The sequence below is a fragment of the Choloepus didactylus genome, chromosome 1 (assembly GCF_015220235.1).
Source record: "Choloepus didactylus isolate mChoDid1 chromosome 1, mChoDid1.pri, whole genome shotgun sequence".
Lineage (NCBI taxonomy): Eukaryota > Metazoa > Chordata > Mammalia > Pilosa > Megalonychidae > Choloepus > Choloepus didactylus.
Genome location: NC_051307.1, coordinates 113889580 through 113913834, shown reverse-complemented (window position 1 = coordinate 113913834; position 24255 = coordinate 113889580). Strand labels below are relative to the sequence as shown.

General features: G+C 40.1%; 1 protein-coding gene across 3 annotated transcripts in view; it reads right to left on the bottom strand.

The window, feature by feature from the left end:
• The window catches only part of KCNMB3 (potassium calcium-activated channel subfamily M regulatory beta subunit 3), a 40904-nt gene extending 27453 nt beyond the window's left edge, over nucleotides 1–13451 (bottom strand). For all 3 annotated transcript variants that reach the window (XM_037840219.1, XM_037840225.1, XM_037840212.1), the window contains exons 1-3: nucleotides 12956–13451; nucleotides 4318–4509; nucleotides 401–599 (exon numbers count right to left, since the gene is read on the bottom strand). In XM_037840219.1, the coding sequence (XP_037696147.1) occupies nucleotides 401–599; nucleotides 4318–4509; nucleotides 12956–13017 (453 nt within the window). In that variant the 5' untranslated portion in view covers nucleotides 13018–13451. The remainder of the gene's footprint in view (nucleotides 1–400; nucleotides 600–4317; nucleotides 4510–12955) is intronic.
• Nucleotides 13452–24255: the final 10804 nt, after the last annotated feature.

Below are 24255 nucleotides of genomic sequence, written 5' to 3'. Positions count from 1 at the left end.
AACAGCATATTAAAAGTAAAAATTACAATCTTTAAATTTCTTTGATGAGAAAACTTGATTTCAAGTGGGCTGTGAGTACCTGTTGACATTTTTTGACATGATGTGGAGTAGGACCTCCAAAAGTAAGACTGCCTACAAATGACTGCTCATTGGCTCAGCCTATAAATTCCAGACACCAATTTATGAAATTGAAATAATGCCTCTCCTTTCTATATAACTCATTTTTCCTCCAAGAATGCTTTTAGCTTCACTTAATCCTGATCTGACCACTGCAGAAATAGTCACCAGAAGGAAGCAGATTGATCCCTACAGGTACTCCGGGTGCTGCACCCTACTAGGGACAGTCTGGCCTGGAAAGGTTGCTGTAATTGTGACTTCAATTATGTGAACATTACGTTACCTTGGAATTTATCTGGACAGCCTCTTCATTATAATGCAGGTGAGCTTTCTGACCCGAATGGGTGAGGTTCACAAACACCTGAAGACACGGGTACTTCCCCTGGCCACTGCAGTCCACACCACAGGTGAAAGCATAGTCCAGCCAGTCGTCCATGATGTGTGTATGGATGATGGTGCAGTTCGATTCTTCTCTCTGAGGGCTTCAATTTGAAAAAAGTAAAAGTTCTTCACCTTCTAGAAAATTTAGTTCTGTATTTCTAGTGTGGTATCTCGAGGCATTGTCTATCAGGGAGCAGAGAGGACATTGACACAAGGGTTAACCAGCAGCAAATTACCAAGTTCCATTGCAATTCTGAGCCTACTTCGCATATTTCTCATTTCATCACCTGTTCGGTTTGCTAATGCTGCCATTAGGCAAAATACCAGAAATGGACTGGCTTTTATAAAGGGGGTTTATCTGGTTACAAAGTTACAGTCTTATGGCTAAGCAAATGTCCAAACAAAGGCATCAACAGTAGGGTACCTTCACTGAAGAACACCAATGGCATCTGGAAAACCTGTTAGCTGAGAAGGCACCTGGTGGACGTCTGCTTGCTCCTAGGTTGCATTTCAAAATGGCATTCTCTAAGATGTCTCTTTAAGCTGCAGGTAACATCAGGGGTCCGCAACTCCAAGCATGTCTAAGCATCAGTGTCAGCTTTCAACGGCCGTCTTCAAAATGTCTCTCTAAGTTACAGCAAGCTCCTTCTGTCTGAGCTCTTATATAGTGCTCTAGTAAACTAATCAAGGCCCACACTGAATGGGCGGGGCCACACCTCCATGGAAATTACCTAATCAGAGTTATCACCTACAGTTGGGTGGATCGCATCTCCATGGAAACAACCTAATCCAAAGGTCCAACTTAATCAACACTAATATGTCTGCCCCTACAAGACTGTGTCAAAGAACATAGCTTTTTCTCAGGGAGATAATATATACGAACCAGTACACCACCCTTAGATCAATGGTTATCAAATCTCAGAATGAAGTGAGCAGTTTGTTAAAATGTGCATTCCAGGTCTTCACTCCCAGAGATTCTGGTTCTTCAGTAGGTCTGAGTTGAGGCCCAGGAATCTGTATATTTGATAAGTATTTCAGATGCAGGTATTTGTAGAATGATACTTTGAGCAATATCACCCTAAATAGTGTAAGCAACAAAATTCACTCTCACTCAGAAATCTCATTACCCCTCATGCCAGAGATGTACTCACTGGCTTGACCTGATGAAAATGTGCCTATGGAAGGAGTCCACCTGCAGGGCCCTCAGTCAATGTAGCCTACAGAAGTTCTGGTGAAAAGCTATGGTCCCATACACCCCACTCTACTTCTAAGGAGGCAAGCACAAATCATGCAAGGAATCTCTCATTAGAATATTCATGGTTTTGCATCAGTAAACTCCTTGAGATCAGGAGCTACATCTTATTCTTTATGCTTTTATCCTCAAAGCATAAAGCACAATGCCTCTCACACAGTAGATGCTCAGTATCTGAATTTGTACTGAATTAAATTTTAGTTGGAAAACATGCTTTGAGAATTTACACATATACCACACACACAGAATGTCCTACGTGCCTAGAGAAGTAGCAGATAAAATTCCTGCCCATGAAGAACTTGTGGTGGCAGTACTGAGGAGAAGGGACATGTATATGTATGAAATCATTGGAGAACCAATCCAAGATAGTAAAAAATGAGGGTGAGAGGAGAAGCTCTGGATTGACTGTCCAGGACCAGCTCCTCATACACCCTCACCCTCACACACATCTGAGTAGGTCTCTGGTTTATTTTCTGGTCCCTGAAGCACAGAATTCAGATTAGCAAGTTTTGAAGTCAGACTGTTTGAAAAGCAGAGTTTAGCTAAGCACATACTGGACTCGCATGAAGATCTCTGACCATAAGTAACTATTTGTATTTATTAATATAACAAACTTGAGATCCACCATGCAGTTTTACATGACCTCAAGGCCCTAAACATCAAAACCACTGGAAGAAGCCTATGAAGAACATAATGTTGGGCAAGTGAAAATACAAAATGGAAAATAAGATTTTCTCATAGGGTTACCACTGGCCTGCCTGCTTTTTCACTAATTAATTTATATACTTCTTTAGGCATCTTGAAATAATATTTTATTAATTTTAATTAATATTAATAAATAATAAATTAATATTAATGTTTACCTGTGTTAGAACTTAAGTTCTCTAAAGCCTGACCAAGTACTGAATTGGGTATGATTTCAATCTTTTCTGAAGATTTCAGAAGCTCCAGATAAACAGTGGGATGTTCTTTCCTATGCACAAGTGCCAGACCAAAGCCTTTTAGGTGGAACCAGGGATGTACTTAGTGCTTAAAGCACAAGCATATTCTTTCACTAGCATTGTGTGTGTCTCTTTATCTATAGCTGTGACAAAATCCATCATTTGAGACATGAGGGACTGGGGTAAGGGGATATATATGAACTACTCATGCCTTCTTAACTATCATCTTTTATGGAGCAAAACTACTCTCTGAGGTTGCACAAGATCATCTGGCAAAAAAGAGGTAAGAGTATGGTTTGTGAATATATTTCAATAAAACTGAATTAAAAAAAAATAAAATTAAAATTAAAATAAAAATTAAAAAAAAAAAAGAGGTAAGAATTCACCCCTCTTAAGTATTTACTTAATTACTTTAATCAGTCTCCATAAATTCTCAGAAAAGTCAAATGTAAATACGAGCAACATTTTGGTGCCAGCTTGCAAAAGCTTGCCTCAAAATATCTCCCAAACATACCACATTTAAAAAAATATCTGACCTGCCCTACCCCCACCCCCAACACACACACATAAATGAATTCAACTTAAATAGATATTTGTAATGTAGAAAATTTTTTTAAAAATAAATGAGGAAAATGGAATAACAGGAAAAGGAAGGTAGAAACCTACAGACCATAAGATTGCTAGAGTTACTACAACTGGGCTATAGATTTGGCTTTGAGCTTCCTGGCAGCCAAAGTAATGAAAGAAGCACAACCAAATACAGGCATACTTCAGAGATATTGCAGGTTCAGTTCCAGACCACCACAATAAAGTGAATATCACAATAAAATGAGTCATATGAATTTTTTGGTTTCCAAGTGAATATAAAAGTTATGTTTACACTCTACTATAGTCTATTAAGTGTGGCAATAGCATGTCTTTAAAAACAATGCACATTCATTAATTAAAAGTGTGAAACATACACAGAGTGAGCACATGCTGTTGGAAAAAAATTGCACCAATAGACTTGCTTGACACAGGGTTACCACAGACCTTCAATTTGTAAAAAACACAATATCTGCCAAGTGAAATAAAGCGAAGTGCAATAAAATGAGGTGTGCCTATACAAGATTCCTGGTGTCCACTGAATAAAAGTAAACTGGTTGATCAGAAGCAGCACAGATTTCCCTGGTGCTGATGCCAGAAAGAAAATTCCCCTGGGATCCTTCTAATGGTGTGGACATGTATTTAATAAGGAAACTAATTAAAAGAAAAGCAAAGAAACTAATATTACTGAGCAAATACTATGTACCTGGAAAACACTGACAAACTCAAAAAATCACTCAGAAAACTTTAGTTTTGCTCACATTGAAGTTTTCATATCTGCACACTGAAGGGAAAACTTATGACCTAATTTGAGGGTTATATATTAGAGGTGTTCTTGAGAGGTATTGTGAGCGAAGGAGTATCTCTCACTTTCTCACCAGCCTCTTCCTCAACACCAGCAGTTCCCCAGCACTGAGAGAGGAACAGATGGTTATAGCGTCCCTGCCCTAGGCCACAGTCAGGAGAGCCAAGGTTGGAGAGACCAAGATCACCCTCCCCTCCTTTAACAATGTGCCTGGGTCTCATTTCTCTGTTTCTTACCTGAGCATGAAAGGCTTTAGGATGGTTGTTCCAAGCAAGAAGAACATCATGACTGAGAAACCTATCATTGCAAACCCTAGGAGCAAGGCTCGGTCCTCTCCAGCACTGGATGGCAGCGTCTTATGCAAATCTGGGGGTTCTGCATCATTGTGATCTGTGTTTCTCTTCTTCCCTGAGGTGGAAACGGCTGTCCTTGGGTGAAAGTGGAGAGGAGATATCACAATGTGCTCAGAAAGAAGTAGGAACATTTCCAACCCATAGCGGGTAAGAGGAGGATCCCATCTGCAGGTTCAGTGCAACACAGTGAGATCCCACTTTCAGAGCTGGGTGGAAAGTCCATCCTAATAAGTTAAAGTAATGTGTTATAAAATATTTTTAAACTAAATTAACAAGCAAGACTAAGGTACCTTGTCTGATGGAAATCTTTAGAGATCTGTTTAATCAATGACTACAAAGGAATTACCTATAAGTAGCTCTTACTTGTTTTATGTAAGCAAGTGTTTCTGAAATGCCTACAGAGCCAGGGGAATGAACTTGTCTTTCAGGGACATTGCAGATTCCTCTGAAAATATTTTTTACATTCTTTTATGAATTGCATATGAAAATAATGATTCTAAAGGTACACATTCAGAATTAGCAGCATCCTTCAATAGCAGGGCTTTCCTCGTTCTTTCATAGCCATCTGTTGGAATCACAGCATATCCTGCAAACGGCTTTCTGGCTCATGGCCCACTCCATTCCAGTAATAAAATCTTCGCTGCTGTCCTCTCTTCCCCACTCCATTTCTCCCCTCTGTCCACTCACACCTCTGTGTGAGTGGCCCTACATTTTTTTTCTCTCACTCCCTCTACTACACCTGAAAATCTGCTCCGGCAAAGGATGTGATGAATTCTATTACATTGGGGTGCCCAGTGAACAGCAAAGTCCAACACAAAGGTTGCAAGCCAGCCACCCATGAACTGTATCCAGCCCACAGATGTGTTTTGTCTTGTTTTGGTTTAGTTTTTGGCCCTCTCTGTGGGTTTATTTTATTTTATTTTACAATTGTGGAATTCCTTGCTCATATTTTAAAAATCATGAAATTTCTCACACACAAAAAATACCAATTTCTGGCTTTTGAAAAAAAAACACAGAATCCACATTGCTACATAGGAAGAGCTGGCCAAACCAAGCAGCAACAGCCCCTCTGGAAAGGCATGTGTTCTCCAGTTTGCCACAGTCCCACCACTCCCATGGTCCGTGTCACTGATTTGCTGTTCCCTGCTTGGTGGGCATTTGTGTCCCAGAGGTATTGTCAAAATCTTAAGCCAAACAAACGCAGAAACCCAGGCCCATTGAGCTGCCTAAAAACTAAATTTTGAAGCCAAGCAAATACCCTAACAAGGGAATTGCTAGTTGTTTTCTTCCAAAAGCATATTTCATGTTTTATTCCGCATCCTTCCTCCTTCCTCTCCCTAGATTCCCTTTTCCCTGGTGACATCTTCAGACTGAAGAAATTAAAGGGAATGTTAGGCAATATAGGATGTCCCAGAAGGCTGCACTGGAAAGCACTGGCAGCTGAAGATGGCACAACTCCTTGAATAATACTACTTTGGGAATTGAAGATTTGTTTGGGGAATGTTAGTTCCCTTTGACATTTTACTCACCGCATCCCCAGAAAATGGGCAGGGGAAAGCATTTTTAATAAAATTTGGACCGATACATTTTATAATTTATCTTTAATATGTTTAATGAAATGAAAGAAGAATTTAAAATATCAGAAAGAGCAAGAGACTCTAAAATATGGCCAAGCCAACATTAAAAAGAATCTAGAAATAAAAACAATAATAATTCAAATTAAAAACAATGGACATGACACATCAAACAAAAATGTATTTGCGGGACCCCTGGAGGAACTGGGGAAAAATGCGGAAATGTTGGACTTCCCCACCTGGGTTATTACCGATATTCTCACAAGCATTGAAGACTGACAATTTAGTAGGCCAAGCCCTCCATCTCAGGGCTTGCCCTTATGAAGCTCATTGCTGCAGAGGAGAGGCTAAGCCTACTTATAATTGTGCCTAAGAGTCTCCCCGAGAACCTCTTTGTTGCTCAGATGTGGCCCCTCTGTCAAAGCTCACTTGGCAAGTGAACTCACTACCCTCCCCCTTACTTGGGACATGACCCCCAGGGGTGTGAATCCCCCTGGCAATGTGGGAAATGACTCCTGGAGATGAGCCTGGACCCAGCACTGTGGGATTGAGAGGATCTTCTTGACCAAAAGGGAGAGGAGAGATGAAGCAAAGTAGGGTTCTAGTGGCTGAGAGATTTCAAATGGAGTCGAGAGGTAACTCTGGAGGGCATTCTTATGTGCTCTATAGATGATGCTTTTTAGGTTTTAGTGTATTGGAATAGCTAGAAGGAAATTCCTGAAACTGTTGAATTGCAACCCAGTAGCCTTGATTCTTGAAGACGACTGCATAACTATGTAGCTTACATGGTGTGACTGTGTGATTGTGAAAACCTCGTGGCTCACACTCCCTTTATCCAGGGTATGGACAGATGAGTAGAAAAATAGGAAAAAAAAAGTAAATGAGTAAGAGTGGGATGGGGGGGTTGGTGTTCCGGTTTTCTAATGCTGCCCTTTTGCAAAATACCAGAAATGGACTGGCTTTTATAAAGGGGGTTTATTTGGTTGCAAATTTACAGTCTTAAGACCATAAAGTGTCCAAGGTAAGGCATCAACAAAGGGTACCTTCACTGGAGAAAGACCACTGGCATCCAGAAAACCTCTGTTAACTGGGAAGGCATGTGGCTGACATCTGCTTGCTCCCAGGTTGCATTTCAAAATGGTATTCTCCAAAGTGTTGCTCTTGGGGTGTTTTGTCCTCTCTTAGCTGCAGCTTCTCTTCAAAATGTCACTCTCAGTTGCTCTGCTTCTGGGCCTGTGTGGCTCTTTTTTTTTTTTAATTCAGTTTTATTGAGATATATTCATATACCATACAATCATCCATGGTATACAATCAGCTGTTCACAGTACCATCTTATAGTTGTGCATTCATCACCCCAATCTATTTTTGAACATTTTGCTTACATCAGAAAGAATCAGAATCAGAACAAAAAATAAAAATAAAAAAGAGCACCCAAATCATCCCCCATCTCACCCTATTTTTCATTTAGTTTTTGTCCCCATTTTTCTACTCATCCATCCTGTGCCAGTTGGAATGTATTATGTCCCCCAAAATGCCATTATCTTTGATGTAATCTTGTGTGAGCAGACATATCAGTGTTGATTAGATTGTAAATCTTTGAGTGTTTCCATGGAGATGCGCCCCAGTCAACCGTGGGTGATTACTCTGATTGGATCATTTCCATGGAGGTGTTACCCCAGCCATTCAGGGTGGGTCTAAATTAAATCTCTGGTGCCATATAAATGAGCTGACAAACAGAAGGAACTCAGTGCAGCTGAGAGTGACATTTTGAAGAAGAGCTACAGCCAAGAGGGACACTTTGAAGAATGCACAAGCTAAGAGAGTAGCTACAGATGAGACACAGTTGAAGATGGCCATTGAAAGCAGACTCTTGCTCCAAAGAAGCTAAGAGAGGACAAACACCCCAAGAGCAACTAAGAGTGACATTTTTGAGGAACTACAGCCTAGAGAGGAATATCCTGGGAGAAAGCCACTTTGAAACCAGAACTTTGGAGCAGACGCCAGCCACATGCCTTCCCAGCTAACAGAGGTTTTCCGGACACCATTGGCCATCCTCCAGTGAAGGTACCCAATTGTTGATGTGTTACCTTGGACACTTTATGGCCTTAAGACTGTAACTGTGTAACCAAATAAACCCCCTTTTATAAAAGCTAATCCATTTCTGGTGTTTTGCATTCTGGCAGCATTAGCAAACAAGAAGACATCCATACACTGGATAAAGGGAGTGCAATCCACAGGGTTTTCACAATCACACTGTCATCCCTTGTAAGCTACATTGTTATACAATCATCTTCAAGAGTCAAGGCTACTGGATTGAAGTTTGGTAGTTTCAGGTATTTACTTCTAGCTATTCCAATATATTAAAACCTAAAAAATGTTATCGATATAGTGCATAAGAATACCCTCCAGAGTGACCTTTTGACTCCACTTGAAATCTCTCAGCCACAGAAGCTTCATTTCATTTCATTTCACATCCCCCTTTTGGTCGGGAAGATGTTCTCAACTCCACAATGCCAGGTCCAGATTCATCCCCAGGAGTCATACCCTATGTTGCCAGGGAGATTTACACCCTGGGAGTCAGGTCCCACGTAAGGCAGCAAGATCACCTGCCAAGGTGGCTTAGTTAGGGAGAGAGGGTGTGTGGCTCTTTTTAAAGTATTCCAGTGATCCAATAAAGATCCACCCTGAATGGGTGTGGCAACACTTCCATGGAAATAATCCAGTGAAAGGTCTCGACCGCAGTTGACTGAGTCAAATCTCCATGGAAACACTGAACCAATAGGTTCCAATCTAATCAACACTAATACATCTGCCCCCATAAGACTGCATCAAAGAATATGGCTTTTTCTGGGGTACATAATATATAAAAACCAGCACAGGGAGATGGAATGCTTTGGGTGTTCTTTTTTTACTTTTATTTTTATTCTTATTTTTATTACTTTTGGGGTAAGGAAAATGTTCAAAACTTGATTGCGGTAATGAATGCACAACTATATGATGGTACTGTGAACAGTTGATTGTATTCCATGAATGATATGAATATATCTCAATAAAACTGAATTTAAAAAAAAACAGTGGGCAGACTTAACAACAGATTTGATGCATCTAAAGAGTTAACTACTAAACAGTGATGGATCTGCAAACTAGAGTATAATACAGAGGTTTTTTAATGAAAAATATTAATCAAAGACAGACAGAAAAGGTCTAATATAACGCCTATTCAGAATTCCAGAAGGAAAGAAATAAATCAGAGGCAATATTTTAAAAAGATAATTAAATTCCAGAACCAATGAGAGACCTAATCCACCAATTTCAGGAGCCTAGTGGGATTAAAAAAAAAAGAAAGAAAGAAACCCACACATATACACATCGTAACATTCTAGAGTTATGGCACAGCCACCAAGACAACAGAAAAGCTTAACAATAGCCAGAGGAAAGAAAACAGATTAACTTCAAATGAATGACAATTAGGCTGACAGTTGATTTATCTACAGTAAGAATGAAAGCCTGAAGATAAGGATATTGTCAACACACTGAGAGAAACTAATTACAGAATTCTATACTGAGCAAAAAATCTCTCAAGGATAAGCATGAAATAGAAACATTTCGGTAACACAAGAAACTGAGTTTATCATCAACAGATCCTCATTAAAGGAAAAGGTCAAGTATTCACTTCAGGCAGAAAGAAAACAATCCAAGTTGGAAGCTCTGAGATTAAGGCAGAAATAAAGAAGAATAAATACAAGGGCAAATAGAAAGTAAAGATATTGGCCCTATAAATAATAATAATAATGTCTTGCAGTAAAAGAAAAGACAAATACTTGACAACAAGCACATACAATTTAGTGGGGTAAAGGGGTTAATGTGCTCTAAATGCTTTGTATTTTCAAAGGGAAGTTAAAGACACTGATTTCACTTTGATAAGTTTAAAGTGGGCATGCTAAAATTTCTGGAGTATCTGCTAAAAGAGCTGAAATAGGTGGTATAGCCTCCAAACTAGTAGAGGGAGAAAGAATGGAAGGGGAAAACTTAATCCAAAAGAAGGCAAGAAAGAAGAGGAAAAAACTTTTGGAAAAGACAAGACAAATGGAAAGCATAAAATAACATGGCAGAATAAATGCAATTATATCAAGAATTACAATAAATCCATATGGATTGAATGATCTTATTAAAAGATAAAGATTGTCAGACTAGATTTAAATACAAATTTATATGCTTTTACAAAATATATATCTAAAATACACAGATATAGAAAGGTTGAAATTTGCTAGGTAACATCTAATTGAAGCATGTTGATGTGGATTTAAAAGCTTTATTAGAAGTAAAAAAGATAATAGCATTGATCAAAGGTTCGATTCCCATGAAAGATACAATACTAATTTATAAGTATCTAATAACATAGCCTTATTGATAGAACTATAAGGAAAAACAGTTAAATCTACTATAGATTATGAGATATTTTTACATACTCCTTCAGTAATTGATAACTCAATCAGACAAACTAGCAAGGAAGTAGATCTGAGCAGAGCAATTAACAAGTTTTATCTAAATGATAAATATAAAATAGTGACCCCTGCAGAATTCACATTGTTTTCAAGCATACATGAAACATTAATGAGACCTAACCACATACTCAGCCATAAAGAAACCCTCAACAAATTTCAAAGGATTTGTGAAAGTAATACACATTTTTATTTGCTCATTGTATGAGGGTTCGAAAATTTGGAAAAGTCTAAGACAGAGAACAAAAATCACCCACAATTTTACCACTTAGAGATAATAGTAATTATCACTTGTTGGGTTAGTCCCGTTTTTCTCTGTTTTATTTTAAATAGAACGAGATCACCCTCATGTAGTTTGTTTTTTTTTAATCTTGTCTTTTTCACTTAACATACTAAAAACTTTCCCATGTCATTAACAATTCTTTGTAACCATTCTATTGGCTGCACAATATACCATCAATTGGATATGTCATAATTTCCTTACCTGTTGAATATTAGGTTGTTTCCAGGTTTCTGAGACTATAAACAGGTTTCTGAGACCATAAACAGCCCTATAATTAACTTCCTAGTGTTTCCAGGTTTCTGAGACTATAAACAGCCCTATAATTAACTTTGTAGTGTCATCCAAGGACCTCAAAGCACTTAAGAAAGATCTAATTTGCTCTCTAGCCAGTGAGAGTGGTGAAAAGCGTGTTTATTCCTTTTGACCCGTAATACATTTCCACTTCTAACCAGTGTGACACCTTGACATGTTTTATTGGTAGTCAAGGGAGTATACACCCCATTCTGTTGTTTTCCCTGCAGATCTGACTAACTTTCCCACCAGTCCTGAGTCTCTGCTTGTTCCACACATTGCTACAGGTGCCTTCTGGCTTAGCTTGAGGCAAATTCGATTTCAAACAGCTTCAACTTGTTCATCTGGGTGTGATTCCTGTGGAAGCCAGCAGCCTCTCACTCCAACACTGTGACTTATGAAAGAGGTGTTCCTTAAAAAGATGCTGCAGCTCATCAAAGCTTGACAATTCATCTCACACTCGTAACTTCTAAGAATTTGGTATGTTAAATTACTATTTCCCTGTAATTTGTTTTTGTTGCAGAGGAAACTCTGGTAATTACTTTTACCCTTCTACTTTTTAATTACAAAATTATCTAACAACTTCTTTAGAAACAGCAAATGAGTTTAAGTAAAGTCAATATGGTTTATCAAGTTTGGAAAGAGGAAAGAGCAATAATCAAATTGTGCATTTCAGAAATGAATATGGGATACCGTATTGCTTTGGAGACATTATGACTATCCTTATGTCTAGTTAATTATGTTATGAATAGGGCATTACAACTTGTTCCCTTGTCTGGTTTTCATTTGATCTGTTGCCATACAGTGATTCGCTTTGTCTTCTCACAAAGGATTAGTCCATTTCTAGGAGAGAAAGAAGTGTTTTTGCCTCTATGTTCTTTTTCTTTCCTCTTTAGTCTGTCTGTTCCTTCATCCCCCATCCCCATCCAAACTACTATATCTCACTTTCCTCCTACATTCTTACTCTCAGATACCCATGAATATAGTTAAAGGGTAAAGGAAGTGAGTAATGTGATGACTGTAGGATTTTTCATGTTTCTACTTTCTTAGCCCCCAAATCCACTTGAACCATTAACAAATCTTCCAGGTTTCCCGACAGAGTGAGTGAACGTGGCTGTGAAATGTACCCCTCCCAAGTGCCCACTTCCAACTGCGCCAAACCCCAGTCATGCCAGGGTGGGTGGAATGACTGCTAACTGTAGCGTAGTTTCACTTTAGGCTCTCAGGCCCTCTGCTTTGCATACTCCTCGGGGAGAAAAAAAGTCCTAAAGATAACTGTCTCACTTCCTCCCTCAGGTTAAGAATGGTGGGTGGTTAATAACAATAGCTAAAATGTATAAAGAGTATAATGAGCTAACCACTCTACTAAGGCTCTGTAGGAACTATTACTATTCCCTTTTCACAAAGCAGAGAGAGGTTAAGTAACCAGCCCAGAGTCACACAGCTAGCTAAGTGGTGGAGCTGGGATTTGAATCCAGTTGTGTGACTCCAAAGCCAAAGCAGGCCTCACCAATGGAACCTAATGCTGGTGGTAATTTCCTCATTCCTTCATTCAACCAAGAAATACTTGTGGAGAACCAACTATGTCCTGGGCTACGTTCTATGTTCTGGGCATACAGAGCTGATTCTGAAAAGGTCCCCGGCCTCCAAGAGCCTTGCAACATAGAAGAAGCCAACAAGAAAGGATGTAGCCCCATGATGTCAGTGCTGCTGAAGAAGCCTGCCACAGTGCTCTGGGAGGAATAGCAAGTGGGCACCCTCGGAGGACCAAGACCAAACTCAACTCCCAAACTCGTTATGCTCGCTCTTCCTCTAACCACTCGTTCGGCGAGATGGCCATCAGAGGCTGAGAGATTCTAACGGTGACTTACCTCCCCTGGCGCCTCCGGCCGCCCTGGAGTGTAATTTGAACGGGGATGCTGAACGGCTGCATGAGACCAGGGGGCTAGGCAAAATGGACTCCTTGCACCTGAGTCATGGCCTCTGAGGGCGCAGGAAGGGTGACGTTTCAGCACCAAGGGAAGTGGAGTCCCAGAGGGAGCCCCTAGGCCTCGGCACAGCAGCAGCCATCAGGGGCATGGGCGCCTCCAGAACAGCCAGCCTCGGAGTGTGGCGCGCCGGCTTCCCTGGAGTGGTGGGAACTCGCTGCAGGCCGGCCTGGGGGGCTCCACAGATTTCGGGCAAAGGGGAGGCAGTCAGTCTTAGACCCTCAAGATGGACCTCCGTAGTTTTCTGCAGCCAAAGCTTCTCGCCTATGGTTGCCCGGCACCTGCCTCCGCCTTATCACCTGTGTTTCCGCACCAGCAGCCAGGGGCATCGCCATAGAGACCTAAACGCTTGTGGAAAGTCCTGAGGCCCAAGGGACCCTATATAATTGGTGAGGGGTTTACTCAGTTCAAGGTTTATTAGAAGAGGAACTGTTTTGCCCTGACCATGTTTCCTTTTTCATTAATTGCCTGTTAGAGTGCATGCTTAGAGAAAGTTTTTTTTCTGGTTAACTGCATGTTCTGATTAAGAGAATTCATTTTTAGAACATAAATGGTTTCCCAATTTTTAAAGACTCAAAGGGCCATAGACTAACCATTAACACTGTATCAACATTTTAAGTTTAAAATATATATATATATATATTGAACGTCATTTTAACTTTCTTTGATGACCTAAAAGGCATTTTGTTATCTTTCCATATCGCCAAATTATAAGCATTAATTACTGTTATAGTGTAGCTCAGCTGAAATGTGGAGGATAGAATGCCAAATAAACTACTTTTGCTGTATATTTTTAGTCAAGATATCATCTTAACATTTTCCAATAAGAATGTAAACATAATCTCGTTTATAAATATCCCTGTGTATATATATATATACATATAAACTGTTACTTGCATACATTTTAATATTATTTAATGAAAAAATATATTTATATCCTTCTGATTTGTGCTATTTTTCTACTAGAGTTTAGGAGTATGTCCTTTGAAAAATATTTGTTTTTAATCGACTGATAACAATTTGTAATAAAAACTGATAGCAATCAGGATTTTTCCTTCTACCTCCTACTTCCTTCCAACTTAGCCTTGTAACTATATAATAACTTTTTCCTTTTCAGATTTCAATGTGCTAATAAATACCAGTGCAACTTGGAATGTAACTCTTTTTGATGAAGCGACTGGCTTGCTGCTATTTTTAGATATTTTGTTCAACACCAAAAATATGGTAATTTTTGAGCCTAAGAGAACACTACTTGGCCTCCAGAATTTGCACCTGCTTTTAGTGGGGCCTCCCAGTCATTCCCATCTTATGATAGTTCCTTTTAAGAGAAAATACTCTAATGAATGCACAACTATATGATGGTATTGTGAATTACTGATTGCATACTGTGAATGATTGTAGGGTATGTGAATATATCTCAATAAAACTATTTAAAAAATAAAAAAAATTAAAAAGAAAATACTTATGCAGAATCTTTAAAATTTCATCTTAAAAGGGTATGAAGAGGGAAAGAGATTATTTAAGATTTCTTTTAGTCCAAATTCAAGAGTTCTGATGGGTCTGGGCAGATTTATTTTGGCTCTTGGACAAGACTGGACCTCACTGTGTCTTCAGTATAACTCTCACAATTGGCCACCAGAGACTAATCTCAGACCTAGCTAGTGCTTTTTTCCTTCCTTTTAAAATGGAAGCAAGATGGTAAGTGAGAAGGAATCACATAGCCTATTGAGACTTGATTTCTTCCCAGTACCTCTTCACTTGGGTATTGACTGGCCTCTCTGTCCACCAAAACCAGCCCATACCCCTCTCACCCCTAGAGCCAAGTCCCCCTTACACACATACCCTGTTCAAAGCCCACAACCCACTTCTCAAGAAGAACCTAAAGCAGCTGGTATGAGTTGCATCCCAACATGTCTGTTCAGGAATACTACAACTCTAAGAAACACAGAGAATGATGGTGCCTCCACTGTACATCAGGACCCTTGGTCCCCCTTCCTGGTTCCCTGGACCTTTCCTGAGCTCCTAGCTACCTCCTTACTTTCAGAATTGGTACCAATCACTTCCTGCTCCACAAAACATCAGCTGTGACTCAAGTCTCTGGCCATGAGGAACTCTTCCTCCCACCCTGGGCCAGAAGCTTTGGGTTCAGGGTTCAAAATTTACCTTTATAACTTCAAGTAACCCTTTAAACATTTTATGCTCTGGTTTTCCTCAGTAAAAAGGATGTAAGTAAAACTCAGTGAGTTATATGAGTATGGTGAAACTTAATTAGTGTCCATAAGCTGTTGTGAGAGCTATAGATGAAAGGGGCTATTATTATAAAATTCTGTCACCATGGATTCTTGGCTCCATGAACCACAGTCATTTCTTTTGTATTTGGCATATGCTTTACTCAAAGGAAAAATAACTTTCTCTCTCTTTCACAATGCTGGAAAACTGCTTCCTCATTCTTTTTCACATTCTCTCAATTATACATTGCCTGTTACAGCTAAGAATCCTTCTGTAACTGAAATTTCCCATGTTCATGAGAACTATGTCTGTGGTTTCCAATTCAGAGATGCATAAATCATTTACAAAAACCTAAAAAGTGTACAATAGCTCTCCTCTTTTCCGGCTGGAAAGAACAAAAGAAAGAATGGGGAAAAAAATTGAAAAAATCAAAATGGATCTCAGGGATATGATAGATAAAATAAAACATCCAAATTTAAGACTCATTGGTGTCCCAGAAGGAGAAGAGAAGGGTAAAGGTCTAGAAAGAGTATTCAAAGAAATTGTTGGGGAAAACTTCCCAAACCACACAATATAAATACACAAAGCATAAATGCCCAGTGACTCCAAATAGGATAAATCCAAATAAACCCACTCCAAGACATATTCTGATCAGACTGTCACATACTGAAGAGAAGGAGCAAGTTCTGAAAGCAGCAAGAGAAAAGCAATTCACCACATACAAAGGAAACAACATAACACTAAGTTTTGACTACTCAGTGGCCACCACGGAGGCGAGAAGGCAGTGGCATAACATATTTAAAACTCTGAGAGAGAAAAATTTCCAACCAAGAATACTTTATCCAGCAAAGCTCTCCTTCAAATTTGAAGGAGAGCTTAAATTTTTCACAGACAAACAAATGCTGAGAGATTTTGCTAATAAAAGACCTGCCCTACTTCAGATGCTAAAGGGAGCCCTACCGACAGGGAAACAAAGAAAAGAGAGAGAGATATAGAGAATTTTAACAGACATGTATAGAATATTACATCCCAGGTCACCGGGACACATTCTTCTCTAATGATCACAGATCTTTATCCAGAATGGACCATATGCTTGAACATAAAAACAAGTCTCAATAAAATAAAAAAAATTTTTAAAAATGAATCTGTTCAAAGCACATTCTCTGACCACAATGGAATACAAATAGAAGTCAATAACTATCAGAGACTTGGAGAATTCACAAACACCTGGAGGATAAAAATGAGGGGGAGATAAAAACATTCCCGGATAATCAAAAGCTGAAGGACTTCATCACCAGTAATCAGTCCTATAAGAGTTGAGCAGGCTGAAAGGAAGGGACACTAAACAATTGACTGAAACTACATGAAGAAATAAAGGGTACCACTAAAGATCACATGGTAAATATGAATACCAATACTACTGTATTGTTGATTTATAACTCCACTATTTACTTCCTACAGGATCTAAAATATATAAACTGTAATGATAAATCAGTGGTTTTGGACTCAATGTAAAATATGTAATTTTTGACAAGAACTACATAAAGGTGGGGGAATGATGGAGTATAGGAACATAGTTTATGTGTCATATGGAAGTTAAGTTGGTATCAAAGAAAAACAAGATTGTTATAGATTTAAGAGGTTAATTTTAAGCCCCACGGTAAACACAAAGAAAGTATCAGAGAATATGCCATAGAGATGAAAAGTAGAGTAGGGGTTCTGAGAAGTGGGGGAAGGGGCAATGGGGAGTTAAGAAATGAGAGTAGGGTTTCTGTTTGGGGTGAAGGGAAACTTCTAGAAATGGATGGTGGGAAGGTGACAGCATTGCAACATTCTAAATGTGGTTAATCCCGCTAATGGAATGCTAGGGAGGGGATGGAATGGGAAGATTTAGGCTATATATATGTTTCCACAATTGAAAAAAAAAAAAGACAGTCTAAATAGATGACAATTAAATGCCAAGGATGATCCTGGATGGGATCTGAGGATGGAGGAAAGGAGGCTCAAAGGGACACAGATGGGACACAAGAAAAAAAAAAGGGACTATAGAATGTAAGCTTTATATCAATGTTGAATTTCTTGAACTTCTTAGCTGCGCTTAATGGGATTGCATAAAAGAATGTTCTTGTCCATGGGAAAGGTATATGTGAATTATATTGTTTGTTCAAAGATATGTGCAGCTTACCCTCATATGTTCAGAGGACAGAGCAATAGATGATGGATGATAGGGAGGGAGGGAGGGAAAGAAAGAAGTGGTGGTGTGACAGGATGTTAAAGGTGGTGGATCGGGGTATCGGGGGAGGGGGACCAGGGTATGATGGAGTTCTATGTATGGGGTTTGCACTGTTTTTGCAACTGTTCCTGTAAGATTGAATTTATTTCAAAATAAAATTTATTAAATTAAAAAGAAAAGTATACAATAGCCTATGTATTTTTGTGTGTAGAGGAATAAATAAATCACTGAACAATCATCCCAGGACTGGTAAATTTCACTGATGCAAGCAACAATTTAAACTGTTAAAAGTAAAGTCATATCTGATCTTACATTCTCGTTGCAGGGGAAAAAAAAAAAAAAAACAACTAGCAAAGGAGTATGCTCTGTGCCAGGTACATATAGCATCTTAGATGGGATCTTCATCTTCCTTTACCTTAATGAGCTGTCTTTGCTAACCAAGTTGGCATCTAACTCTATGAATTAAGTTTACATCAGAAAAACAAGCATCACCTCTCTGAAGATATTTTTCCCACTCTGGTGAGTAATAATGCTAATGGCTAACATTTACTGAACACTTACTGTGAGCAAGGCATGTATCTAAGGCTTTACATGTGTTAATTCATTTCTTGGCCTTTCTTAAGAGCTGAAAGCTACACTGGGGAATACAACCTCATAACAGCCAGAGAACTGGGCTTATCCTGGCAAACAGAAAACTCACTGGGTAATTGAAGCACAAGCTTTTAGAAATGATAGCTGAAATTATTAGTTCAATGGCCCTTGATTTTTGGTCTTATCTGAAATCCATTGTACCTAGTCATCACCAGGTAGTATTGGATATGAACATGTTTTATAATATTTCAAGTCAAGGTAATTGTTTACTACATGAGTGGTACTTCAAGTGTGCTTCAGGATGACACAGAGAGCTTGTATTAAAAAACAGATTCCCAGGCCCTATCTCTAGAGATGCTGATGAAGCAGTTTGGGTGTAGGAACCAGGAACCTACATTTTAAAAAGCCCCTCGTATGATTATAATGCAGGTGGTCCTACGTTCGTACTTGGAGAAACACCAGGCTATGTGATGGGTTAAATAGGCCTTGGAAACCTGGCCTTGAGATCCTGGGCACAGTTTCTAGTCCCAGATCATGCCACCTCCTTAGAACTCAGCTTATTCCTCTTTGCAATTCAGGGCATGGATCAAATGATCTTTAATGTACTTCCCACCTTTAAGAACCTATAAAGTGTATGAAAACTATAAGTTTGTTTGTGAGGAGCAGATGTCTTCCTTCTTGGGGTTATAATAATGCAAGAATTATCCCCTCAGCTGCTGAATGGCAGTGCTCATCTGGAAAGAGAGAAACCCAACCATCTGCCTTCACCCCACTTCTCCTGAACAAGAAACAATATTAGTAATAACTGAGATTCCCTGAGCAACCATGCACCAGGCATCATGCTCAGTGCTTTGGGAGAATTATTTCCTTCAGTCACATCACCCAAGGAGGGAGGTTCATGAGGATACAGAGGTCTAGAGAGGCTGTGTAACTTGCCCAAAATCACACAGCAGCAAGTGGCACTCAGGATTCCAAAACAGATCAGATTCAAAAGCTCCTGCTTTTAAAAACAATAATATTCTGCCTCCTATTCCATGGACTGCGATATGTGTCTTCTTCTCAAGACTTGAAAGAGCCCACCCCTTTGCTCCAGGAACGTTGCTGGCCAGGTGTTCATTGCCACAGGGTGGTAGTAAGTTTCCAGCAGTCAGGGTGTCCTGATTACTCTTAGATAAATTCTTGTTCATGACTTGACAAAGCCCCCATTTCTTGGCAAGTGGTATCTGGTCATTAATTCCAATGCATCCCTAAAAGTTATCAAATGACTTCTGTTAACAAGAACCCAAATCATCAGAATTCTCAGTTAACTGGAAACTTCTTACTAAGTTTCTCTTTCTGAAGAGCAAAACACAAATGATAGAAAAATGAACTTACATCACATACTTAATTTTTACAAGTCAAATTCCAGAACATTTCCTGGGGAGAGTAATGACTTGGGTAACTTTCCTCTTTCAGGTACGACCAACTCATGGCTCATGTGTGGCTGCTGCCCGCTCCTGCCCCAAGGCAGACACCTTCTGTGTTACTCTGGCTGACATATTAGCTCCAGGAGGGGCCAAATCTGTGTTTCTTATTCACTATTGCATCCCCAGTACCTGGAACAGGGCATAGTGTATCATAGACACTCAATAAACAGTTCCAGAATGATTGGATAAGCCGGACACTACCTCAAAAATTATTCTGAATATGACACTAGGGCAGCCATTCCCAACCAATTGGGGTAGGCTTGAAGGATTAAACATTCCACTATCCCTGTGTACATCTTCCCCCTTTATATCTGCAGCCTTTCCACAATGTAAATTAAAGTTCCAAATGGTGATAATGAGAATCTGCAAGATTCTTAGTCATTCTGTTCAAAAAGCAGTAAGTAGTGAGCTTCTCCTAGTGTAAAGCTCAATTATACTTATATAGTCAGTAGTTTTCAAAGGAAACTGCTAGTTCCCCCTGCTGGGCCTTTTGGAAATCTGTAAGGGTGTTTCTCAGTTGTCAGCATGATTGAAGGGGCTCTGCTGGCACCTAGGAAGTAGGGAGCCAGACATGGCAGCTTTTCTGCAGTTCACAGGAAAGTCCCACCCAACAAAGAATTGCCCAGAGTACCGCAGAACTTGCTATGTCCTCCTGGACATTTGAGTAGATAAAAACCTGTTTATAATGATCTGAGCTAAACCCAACTCCATTTGACATGCAAACACAAAGTATCTTTTGCACTTTGTTAATATCCACTGAATTTTCCAAAATGTAGCTACTGTCTAAAAATCAAGAGAATTGAGAGAAAATTGTACTGTTTCATTCAGAACTTGACCAAAAGTTCTTCACCATTTTATAAAATCACATCACCATCCTCAAAGTTCTTCATGGTATTTAAGTTGCCAATACAGTAACACACCCAAATTGACCTGTTTTCAGTTGTCACATCGCAGCAATTGACCTTCTAGAGGTCAGCATCTGACTACTACATTGTGCTACTAGTGTATACGTGTTCAAGTATTCACATGGAGAATTACATGTGTAACAACAAATAACTTTAATTTTTCCTATGTACTATAGTTAGAACATTATGTTATTTTTTATGTGTGTATGTAGGTTATATTATCTGTGAACCCCATTTCAGAATAGTAGAGGATTTGCTGTGAGGAGAAGGCATTGGGTCTAAAGGGGTTGAACACTACTCTTCCCCTGGCTAAGAAAGTAGACAATTGTTTCAGGAATCTTTTTTAAGCTTGACTCAACACATTCTTCTCCAGGCTTTCTGACAGAGTGTGCCAGCATCTTTCTTGAGCCAAATGGGACATGTCTACTTAAGAGAATTCATAGTCCCATCTCAGTCAGCTCATTTTGGAGAACAAGTAGGTTTTCAAGGGCACCAGGGCAAAGAGAAATCCATGCAACTCCTACACTGAAAACTTCCAGCCTTTTCTGCATATCTAAGCTTACATACAGTAGGAAAGAAGTAAGCTGTTCTTTTCTTTCCCACCCTTCTTCCCACGCATGCTGTTCCGGCATCAATGTGTTCACCTCCCAGTCTGCTAGTGCCTGCCACACAGTAGGCTTGAAGGGTTGAATAAATAAATGCCAGAGGTGATACAATTAAAAAGTAGAGGAGCAGGGAGGAAGTACAGAAAAGCTGCCTGCATTTTTAACCAGACATGAGGACTGGTGCCAATTTATTTTTAAACAAAAAATATTGCTTATGTTCATCAAATATTGTGGGTATTTGAAACATTTTATACAATTCCTACCCCACCTCTTTCTTTACAAAAAAGAGGAGTCAAGTTTCTTACCCAAGCTCCATATCTTTCCGATTCCCTCCTGTAATGAATGTTTCCTTTGGTGCATCACCTCTGCACCTACCCATCCTCTTCTTCCTCTTTCCAAGAAACACTTCACCCTGAGCTCTCACTTCCTCTCCATAACCTGCTGCAGGATTTTACCCTAGCTCCTCTTTCATAACTTTAACTTTCCCATCTCCCTACAAAAATTACAGGTCTCCCCTAGTGCATGCTCACATTGCACTAAGTCAAATGATTATGTGTGTGTGTGTGTATACATATACATCTATGTATACGTATATATAGTCTTCATTTATTGTTTCATTTGATTTTCCCAGCCATCCTTTCAGGGAAATAATATTGCCATGTTACAATGTGCCAGTTTGGATATATTATGGCCCCCAGAAAAGCCATATTCTTTAACGCAATCTTGTGGGGGCTGTGCTGGTTTGAATATATTATGTCCCCCAGAAAAAGCCATATTCTTTCATGCAATCTTGTGGGGCAGACATAATAGTGGGGATTAAGTTGGAACGTTTGGATTAGGTTGTTTGCAGGGAGATGCACCCCACCCAACTGTAGATGATAACTGATGGGATATTTCCATGGAGGCATGGCCCCACCCATTCAGGGTGGGCCTTGATCAGTGGAGCCATATAAACATGCTGACTTAAAGAGATGGAACTGAGTGCAGTGGTGAGTGACATTTTGAAAAGGAGCAAGCTTGCTAGAGAGGAGCGTCCTGGGAGAAAGCCATTTTGAAACCAGAACTTTGGAGCAGACGCCAGCCACATGCCTTCCCAGCCAACAGAGGTTTTCTGGACGCCATTGGCCATCCTCCAGTGAAGGTACCCAATTACTGATGTGTTACCTTGGACACTTTATGGCCTTAAGATTGTAACTGTGTAGCCAAATAAACCCCCTTTTTATAGAAGCCAATCCATCTCTGGTGTTTTGCATTCTGCAGCATTAGCAAACTAGAACAGATTTTGGTACCATAAGTGAGGTGTTGGTGCTGCTGAGTTTGCAAATACCAAACACGTTGGAACGGCTTTTAAATGGATAAGGGGAAGATGCTGGAAGAATTGTGAGGAGCTTGATAGAAAAGGCCAAAACTGCTCTAAAGAGACTGTTTATGGAAATGTGGACTCTAAAGATACTTCTGACGAGGACTTGAGCAGAAATGGTGAATGTGTTGTTGTAAACTGGAAGAAGGGCGATCCTTGTTTTACAGTGGCAGAGAATTTGGCAAAATTGAGTCCTGGTGTCAGATGGAAGGAAGAATTTGAAAGTGACAACCTGGAATACTTAGCTGAGGAGATCTCCAGACTACATGTGGAGGAGATACCCTGGCTTCTCCTTGCAGCTCATAGTAAAATGCGAGCGGAGAGAGATAAACTTAGAACTGAACTCTTGGGTTCAAAGAAACCAGAAGCTGATAGCTTGGAAAATTACAAGCTTCCAGGGGGTGGAATCCCAGAAGCTACAGCCCAACATGAGGATGTAACCAAACATGGAACCCAGCCTCCATTTCAGTACAAGCCAGGATTGGAGATGGAATTATCCAGAAAGGATTTGTGGAAAGTCCTATTGTCTAATGGCTTTGACCCCTGTGTGCTTCATGGAAGGCCAACAGAATTTTTGCGAGATCTTTACAGACAGAGCCATTGCCGGTCTGGACTGGAGGAGACAGACAAGGAAAAAATTAAAGGAAAAATCTCTTCAAAGACAGCCATGGAGATTGAGGTCTGGAGGCAGGAGGTCTCGGGCTGGGAGAATGGAGCAGCCCACATGCATGGAAAGGGTGAGTTTGCCCTGGAGGTCAAGGGCGGGCTTTCCGCCTCGATGCTCTGGAAGAGTTTTGCCACCTCAGGTCCCAAAGAGGATGGAGCACATTTCCAGGGAATTGGGGAGGGCCTGGCTGCCACCCCACTGTTCTGAAGGGGTTGAGCATGTGCCCCGGAGATGGAAAGGAATCCGGGAGCTGCCCCAATGTTTGAGTAGGGTGGGGCCAAGAAGGTGGTCTCCCCAATGTGTGGATATGTTGGAGCACTCACCCAAGTGTTTGGAGAGGAAAGGGCTGCTGCAAAGGCCCTTGGGAAGGGTTAGACTCCCGCTCTCTCAAGCCCCAAGGATGCAACTTCGTTCTGTTAATGACTCTCAGACTTTGAAATCTAATGGAGTTTGTCCTGCAGGTTTTAGGAACTGTTTTGCTCCGGTTAACCCTGTTTTCTTTACTCTTTCTCCTTAAGCACATAACTTGTTCTAAGTTCACAGATCCACAGCTAAAGAAAAAGTATGCCTTAGGACTGACCACGCCTATATTTGATTTTGATGGGATCTTGTACTTAACTATTGTTACTGAAATGATTTAAGTTTCTGTGGTATTGTGGGATGAATGTATTTTGTATTTGGAAAGAATATGTTTTTCTGGGGTCCAGGGGGTGGAATGTGCCGGTTTAAGTGTATTATGTCCCCCAGAAAAAGCCATATTCTTTCATGCAATCTTGTGGGGCAGACATAATAGTGGGGATTAAGTTGGAACGTTTGGATTAGGTTGTTTGCAGGGAGATGCGCCCCACCCAACTGTAGATGATAACTGATGGGATACTTCCATGGAGACGTGGCCCCACCCATTCAGGGTGGGCCTCGATCAGTGGAGCCATATAAACATGCTGACTTAAAGAGATGGAACTGAGTGCAGCGGTGAGAGACATTTTGAAGAGGAGCAAGCTTGCTAGAGAGGAGCGTCCTGGGATAAAGCCATTTTGAAACCAGAACTTTGGAGCAGATGCCAGCCACGTGCCTTCCCAGCCAACAGAGGTTTTCCGGACGCCATTGGCCATCCTCCAGTGAAGGTA